The sequence below is a fragment of the Glycine max genome, chromosome 12 (genome assembly GCF_000004515.6).
Source record: "Glycine max cultivar Williams 82 chromosome 12, Glycine_max_v4.0, whole genome shotgun sequence".
NCBI classification, from domain to species: domain Eukaryota; kingdom Viridiplantae; phylum Streptophyta; class Magnoliopsida; order Fabales; family Fabaceae; genus Glycine; species Glycine max.
The window spans coordinates 4370915-4378715 of record NC_038248.2 but is presented as its reverse complement, the minus strand read 5'-3'; the positions used below and the strand labels follow the sequence as shown (position 1 = coordinate 4378715).

At 37.5% G+C, this 7801-nt stretch overlaps 1 protein-coding gene across 3 annotated transcripts; it reads left to right on the top strand.

The window, feature by feature from the left end:
- Nucleotides 1-474: 474 nt before the first annotated feature.
- On the top strand, nt 475-7777 carry LOC100787039 (pumilio homolog 2). 3 transcript variants are annotated; one of them, XR_005887537.1, is made up of 10 exons: nt 475-1819; nt 3178-4706; nt 4783-4924; nt 5010-5117; nt 5235-5447; nt 5528-5638; nt 6240-6434; nt 6847-7021; nt 7284-7403; nt 7431-7777. XR_005887537.1 is itself a non-coding variant. In XM_006592123.4 (10 exons), exons 2-10 carry the CDS (start codon nt 1172-1174, stop codon nt 7322-7324), a joined length of 3162 nt encoding a protein of 1053 aa, XP_006592186.1. In that variant the 5' UTR covers nt 476-651; nt 983-1171; the 3' UTR covers nt 7325-7777. The 3 variants fall into 3 exon arrangements, 2 of the variants coding, with proteins under 2 accessions (XP_006592186.1, XP_003539627.1); XM_006592123.4 differs by having other exon boundaries at nt 476-651; nt 983-1819; nt 7284-7777; XM_003539579.5 differs by having other exon boundaries at nt 476-1819; nt 7284-7777.
- Nucleotides 7778-7801: the final 24 nt, after the last annotated feature.

Here is a 7801-nt window from a genome sequence, read left to right as displayed (position 1 = left end):
AAAAGCCTCTAATAAACTAACAATAACTATGTAAAAAAAAAATCAAACAATGTACCAAAAAAAAACTAACAATAACTGGACGAAGCAGTACTAACTACTAACCTAGTTCCGTTCCATGTAATGTAAGAAAGAAGAGGCACAAATTTGACATGACCAGTGTTGCAAGTAGCCATATAAAAAGAGGGTAGTTACTAAGAAAAGTTACAAAAATAATAAAATGTGAAAATTAAAATTACCATACCGTTGATAATAACACAGCAGAAGAGCTTAACTAAACTGAAGAAAGAGGGGTAACTGGTGCGGTATTTACTGTACTTTTGGCCCATTTTACTTTTCCAGCAAATCTAATACACCGAGGTGTCAGTCGGTGACAGCTTCTTGTTTTGGAACATGGTTAAAAAAGAAAATAAAACTCCATTTTTTTTCTCTTTCTATGGTAATAGCATCAGTCGGTTATCACTTAGTCAATTATCCCTAATGTTTAGGAAATACATCAAATATTATGGATATTTCTGAGATTCATAAATAAAAATGAAAACTTTGATAGTATATATTAAAAAAGAGAAAAAAAAAATAGATTGATTTCGCTTTGCTTCTTATCATCGTCTGTATTTAATCTTCTCCAAATGGAACAAAACCCTAAGGGTTCTTGTAAGAACCAATCGCCGCCGGATTGATTTCTCTTAATGTTTTTTTTTTCTTTTTTTATTTTATCTCAGTGCACCATTCATCACTCACTTACTGTTTCTTCTTTCTCTGGCTGTTCTTTCCAACTTTAATTTTGTTCTTGTGTATATATTATCCTCTGGGTAGGAATTTTTTGTCTATAATTATGGAAACCGATTCTGGGGAACTTAGACTGAATTTCACAATCTTGTCTTTAGTTTGATTCTTGGGGTGGTTTTGTCTCGGCTTCAGAAGTGACTTGTGCAGTTTTTAAGAGAAAAGCTTAATCTTTTTTCTTCTTTTTTTCTTCTTCCAGTAACTGCAAGTTAGAATTTTCTGAAGTTGCTAATATGGGGTGTGGCTGTTTACGCTCTGGGATGGGAAAAGTTTGAGTTTTTGTGTTGTTTTCTGGATTAGGGTTTGATTTCTGGTGGTGGGTAGTAATCAGTTTCTGCTATATGAGGTTGATGATTAGTGGGTGGTGATCAAATTGAGATTTTGAAAAATGTTGTCTGAATTGGGAAGAAGACCTATGCTTGGAAGTAACGAGGGTTCTTTTGGTGATGAATTGGAGAAAGAGATAGGGATGTTACTTCGTGAGCAACGCAGACAAGAGGCTGATGATCGTGAGCGAGAGCTTAATATTTTTAGGAGTGGATCGGCACCTCCAACTGTGGAGGGTTCTTTGAGTGCCGTTGGAGGGTTGTTTGCTGCTGGTGGTGGTGGTGGTCCTGCTACTGGTGCTCCTGCTGCCTTTTTGGAGTTTCGAGGAGCGAAGGATGTGAATGGGATTGCTTCTGAGGAAGAGCTTAGGTCTGATCCAGCGTATCTTTCATACTACTACTCCAATGTGAATTTGAATCCTAGGCTGCCACCTCCTTTGCTGTCAAAGGAGGATTGGAGATTTCAACAAAGACTTAAAGGTGGAGCTTCTGCTCTAGGTGGAATTGGAGATAGGAGGAAAGTGAACAGGACTGATGATAATGCTGGAAGATTGCTTTTTGCTACCCCACCAGGTTTTAACATGAGGAAACTAGAGAGTGAGGTGGATAATGAAAAAACAAGAGGTTCGGCCGAGTGGGGTGGTGATGGACTGATTGGTTTGCCTGGACTAGGGCTGAGCAAACAGAAGAGCTTTGCAGAATTTTTTCAGGTGGCTTGCTTCTTCTTCCATTGATTGGTTAATCAACTCAATGCTGCATTGGTTTCTATCTTTCCTGGATTGTGTGATATAGCATTTTTGTGTTTTCATTTCATCTGTGACCTATGACTAATTGATGCATATGTTGTGAGGTTGCATATGTTCTTTGGGCGTTTTATTTTTTGCTAAGTATTAATTTTTTGTTCTGATGTGTGGCATTGTTCCAAGGTTTTGATTAATGATTGTAATTCTTCTTGAGGAAAGTTTTGTTTCATGAAATGCTTAATGATGACAATTTTGTGAGTTCATCAGAATTTTTTATTTTTAATTTTTCCTATACTTCTGACAGTATCCTTCTAATTTCATACTGGCTCTATAATTTGTGTACTGATTGTTTAGTTACATCTAGTTGATTTGTTGCATTCACCATAAAATCTTTTAGGCACATTATAGCTTTTCAAACCACATTTGTGTTTAATTTTATAATATTAGAGTATACATACAGTACATTTGTATACTATTATCATACTGTAGTGCATACATTGGGCATCCTTTACTGTATACTGTAGTACTATATTGTCAACTGTAGCATGTGGCAGTCTGGGGTTGTGATACTCTCCATTCTCCAGCCAATTGATTACTGGATGACATCATAGCCATTAAAATATTTAATTTTTTCTATATAATATAATAAATATAGCATTTTAATAGAAGAGACGGTTAGATTTTTCACTGTATCCACTGCAGGGAATTTTTCCACTGCGAAGGATTCATGCCCATCAGTCTATTAGTTCAGCTAACAGATTTTGTAACTACTTTTTGTTTCTGTTATAGATGAATTAATACAGGATCTGTTCAACCAAATTAACTCAGATACAACGCTCTTCACAGTTCACTACATATTCAAAGTTGTAGTCAGAATACAGTGTGTCATTCATTTTATATCTTAAAATCAGAATTTGGTTCATGATTTGTCCAAGAAATTCATTCCAGGATTCAGTTCATGCTTCTGCACCAGTTACATTTTCTCACTCAATTTCAATCAAACCTGAACACATATAGATTGGCTTTACACTGTTTTGAAGAATTTTATATACCTCACAATCTAGAAGCGGAGTAAATGTTGATTTTGATCTTGCAATCTGTGTTTTTTTGCTATATCTTTGAATATATCGTATCTTCAGACTATTATTTGTTTGTCTTTGCATTTTGAAAGTTTTCTTGTAGCAATATTTATTTTTCTTGCTACTATCAATTCTTGACATTTCTGTAGTGAATTTAGCATATATTTGCTTTGATCTTTTCCTTAGGTTCCTTTATTTTCGTATCCTTTTCTTTCTGCCCATCATTTACAACCAGTAATTGTGCAGGATGATTTGGGGCATAATACCTCTATCACACGCCTTCCTTCTCGCCCAGCCAGTCGTAATGCATTTGATGAAAATGATATCATTAGTTCTGCTGAACCAGAGTTGGCTCATGTACGTCGTGAGTCCACTCCCACTGATGCACTAAGGTCAGGATCAAATGTTCAAGGATCATCTGCAGCCCAAAATGTTGGCTTACCAGCTTCATATTCTTATGCTGCTGCAGTAGGATCTTCCTTGTCAAGAAGCACTACTCCTGATCCACAACTTATTGCTAGGGCTCCCAGTCCCTGCATCACTCCCATTGGTGGCGGCAGAGCCATTGCTTCTGACAAGAGAGCTATTGCCAATCCAGATGCATTTAATGGTGTTTCATCTGGCATCAATGAGTCAGCAGATCTTGTGGCTGCATTATCAGTGATGAACTTGTCAGCAGATGATGTGTTAGATGGTGAAAACCATTTCCCATCACAAGTTGAATCAGATGTAGATAGTCATCAGAGATATCTTTTTGGTAGGCAAGGTGGTCAGGATCATGGGAAGCAACAGGCTTATTTAAAGAAATCTGAATCAGCACACTTGCAAAATTCAAGTAAGAGCAGCAGGAGTGGATCAGGTCTCAACAATCCATCCTTGGATAGGCAGGTTGAGCTACAAAAGTCTACTGTTCCTTCCAATAACTCATACTTCAAAGGATCGCCTACCTCCCATTTTAGTGGAGGAGGAAGTATGCCACCTCAGTACCAGCCTTTAGATGGTACAAATTCATCATTTACTAACTATGGTATGAGTGGCTATGCTGGAAATCCAGCATTGGCATCCTTGATGACTAACCAACTAGGCACTGGTAATCTGCCACCCTTGTTTCAAAATGTTGCTGCGGCATCAGCAATGGCTGCCCCTGGAATGGACTCGAGAATTCTTGGATGTGGTTTGGCTTCTGGAACTGCTGCTCCATCTGATGTGCATAATCTTGGTAGGATGGGAAATCAAATTCAAGGCAGTGCTCTTCAGGCTCCTTTTGTCGATCCCATGTATCTTCAGTACCTGAGGACGTCTGAGTTTGCTGCAGCACAACTTGCTGCTCTCAATGACCCCTCTGTGGACAGGAACTACTTGGGCAATTCATACATGAATTTGCTTGAGCTCCAGAAAGCTTATCTTGGGTCTGTCCTCTCACCTCAGAAATCCCAATACAATGTACCGCCGGGTGGTAAATCAGGCAGCTTCACTCCTCATGGTTATTATGGAAATCCTGCATATGGTGCTGGGTTGTCTTACCCAGGAAGTCCTATGGCAAACTCTGTTGTGTCCACTTCTCCAGTTGGATCTGGAAGTCCTGTTAGGCACAATGAACTGAATATGCATTTTGCTTCTGGAATGAGGAATTTAGCTGGGGTCATGGGACCTTGGCATGTAGATAATGAGAACATTGATGAAAGTTTTGCTTCTTCTCTGTTGGAAGAGTTTAAAAGCAATAAAACGAAGTGTTTTGAGCTGTCTGAAATTGCTGGTCATGTTGTTGAATTCAGGTATATTTTTTGCTATTGTTCATTTTATGCTGCCACACTGAAGAATCAAATTTGATTATTTTATTATCATTGGCAGTGCGGATCAATACGGGAGTCGATTTATTCAACAAAAGCTTGAAACAGCTACTACAGAAGAAAAAAACATGGTTTATCAGGAAATCATGCCACATGCCCTTGCTTTGATGACTGATGTCTTTGGTAATTATGTGGTTCAAAAGGTAATCATTACTCTTTCAATTTATTATTTTCTTTCATGAATCTTGCGTGAGCAATAGTTGGTAATGCTGTAATGGTATATTGCAGTTTTTTGAGCATGGACTTGCATCCCAGAGAAGAGAATTAGCCAACAAACTTCTTGGCCATGTTCTGACACTTAGCCTTCAAATGTATGGTTGCCGTGTCATCCAGAAGGTATGGACAATATAAGGTGCTGGTGGCATTAGCTGATATGTATAATATTTGACTCTGTAATTTTCTGAATGTCTTATCATTTTTCTTTTTTTCTTTCCATTATGTATTCCTCTTTAGGCCATCGAAGTTGTTGATCTGGATCAGAAGATAGAGATGGTTCAAGAGCTTGATGGTAATGTTATGCGCTGTGTACGTGATCAGAATGGTAATCATGTCATTCAGAAGTGTATTGAATGTGTCCCTGAAGATGCAATCCACTTTATTGTGTCAACATTTTTTGATCAAGTTGTGACACTCTCAACCCATCCATATGGTTGCCGGGTGATACAGGTAAGTTCTCTTCACTGCTTATGTTACTCTTATAATGTACCTTAGATCATTTGTCATATAAAATACGTTCTACGCGACAGCGAGTGCTGGAACACTGCAAAGACCCTACAACACAACAGAAAGTTATGGATGAAATTTTAGGAGCAGTTAGCATGTTAGCTCAGGATCAGTATGGCAACTACGTTGTTCAGGTTTATAATTTTTTCTGACTGCATTATTTGGGCTTCTTTCTTATTGTCATAGAGCTGGAAGCATGCTTTTATGGTTCTCACATTTTTTTGTTTTACTTCAGAAGGATTTTCTGCAGCTGCAAGCCTGCTAGCAATGTTTTTTGAAGTTACTCTCCTTTATATTGAAGTTTTTTTTTGCTGCAAATTTGTTAATTGACAATAAAATATGAATGTCTTTTCCTTTGGCCTGCATCTAATCTTTAGATGTAATGTCCTTATCAATACCTGATATCATGAAACCTTTCAACTAGAAACTTACTTTTCTTGTTTATGATTTTCAACTGAATTTATTGTTAATGTCTTTGGAATACATGTAATGCTTAAGTGACAATTGTTAGTATTTATAATTCTTTATTTTTAATAAACTGTTATTATAGCCTCTTGCCCTATTTGCTTTTTGCTTTTAACATGCCATCCAAGGTTGGTTCTCTCTCACATGTGATACAGGCTTTTGGTCCCAACTCTCTACTTCCCTAATATCCTTTACCTCCTAAATGTGAAATTGTTTGCTGTACATGTGGCTTGATCTCTTGCTTTTGGTTTCTTCTCTCCTTGATAACAGCATGTGCTGGAACATGGGAAGCCTCATGAGCGTTCTTCTATAATAAAGGAATTAGCAGACAAGATAGTGCAAATGAGTCAACAGAAGTTTGCCTCCAATGTTGTGGAGAAATGTTTGACCTTTGGAGGTCCTTCTGAACGCCAATTACTAGTGAGTCAGATGCTTGGCACCACAGATGAAAACGAACCTCTTCAGGTTTGTTGAAGTTTCTCTTCCTAATATATGCCTCTCCCTCTCTTTTATTTGAGACAAATTAGAAGGCAATGTTAATATTCGTTGTTAGGCCCACTGTAGCCTACTTTTAGGTTCAATACCATCATAAATGATCAGTAATGATCTTCATGATTCCCAATGCGATCGCATGAACTCAACTTACAACATCTATAGGATTTATTTTCGTCCAACATCTTCATGTGATTGAACAGAACAATTTTCATATTTCCAGTCTTGAACTTTGATCGATAGAAATGTTATTTGCCAGTGTTGTGAATGCTTTAGTTAACTTTCACAACCTGTAAAAAATAGATCTTGGTTTGCCACTTGTTTAAAGAGGCTTTTCCCTCCTCCCCAGTTTCTCGAAATGATAAATCAGATTCCTTATATACAGGCGATGATGAAAGATCAATTTGCAAATTACGTTGTACAAAAGGTGCTGGAAACTTGTGATGATCAACAGCGCGAGCTGATTCTTTCCCGAATTAAGGTTCATTTGAATGCATTGAAAAAGTACACCTATGGAAAGCACATTGTCTCTCGTGTAGAAAAACTTGTTGCAGCTGGAGGTACATGTTCCGTGTCATTCCTAAATTTGTAGTCTGACACATTTTTATTTTTCACCATCCATGTGTGCATTAGGAGCAATTTCATTGATAGCATGCTCCTACATGATAAATGCATTACACGAGATACATGCATGGAAACCAAGCCATTCTGCTGCTTCTAATTGTGTTATGATATGCACATTTAATTTCAAGCTTATGGTTATCATATGTGAAGTTATTTATGATATATAGTTTTATGAACCGGTCATGTAATTTATTGCAGAAAGGAGAATTGCTGCTCAGGCTCCTCCTCAACCCGCTTAGGTGCTTAGAAAATAATCTTGTACAGCTAACTGAGGCTAGTGTGCCGCTTCTTCTTCCTCTTTCTCTCCCAGATCAAGAGGTTCCTCTTTCTCTCCCAGATCAAGAGGTTATGTAGCGAATTGGAAATAAAGTGTTCGGTTGTACTGCAAAACTGTACATTTTGTAGCTTTAAGTTTATACAAAGAATTTAAGCGAGAAATGAGGCTCATCAGATGTTTTAATGCACCTGATGCCCCCTGCAGAGGAGATAAAATGAAATGACTATACAAGCCTTTTTATGGTGTAAAGATTATAAAATGGTGAGGTAGTTTATAAGTTGACCTGACTGTACAAAATGATGGCATGTGGAGGTCTGTTCTTGTTTAGACGAGGCCAGTTTTTCTTCTTTTTCTTTTAATCATGTATGGTTATTGACTTTGTTTCCCCCTTTCAAGAGTATAATTTTTCTTGCAAGTTTCCACATCCTTTTATTCTGTG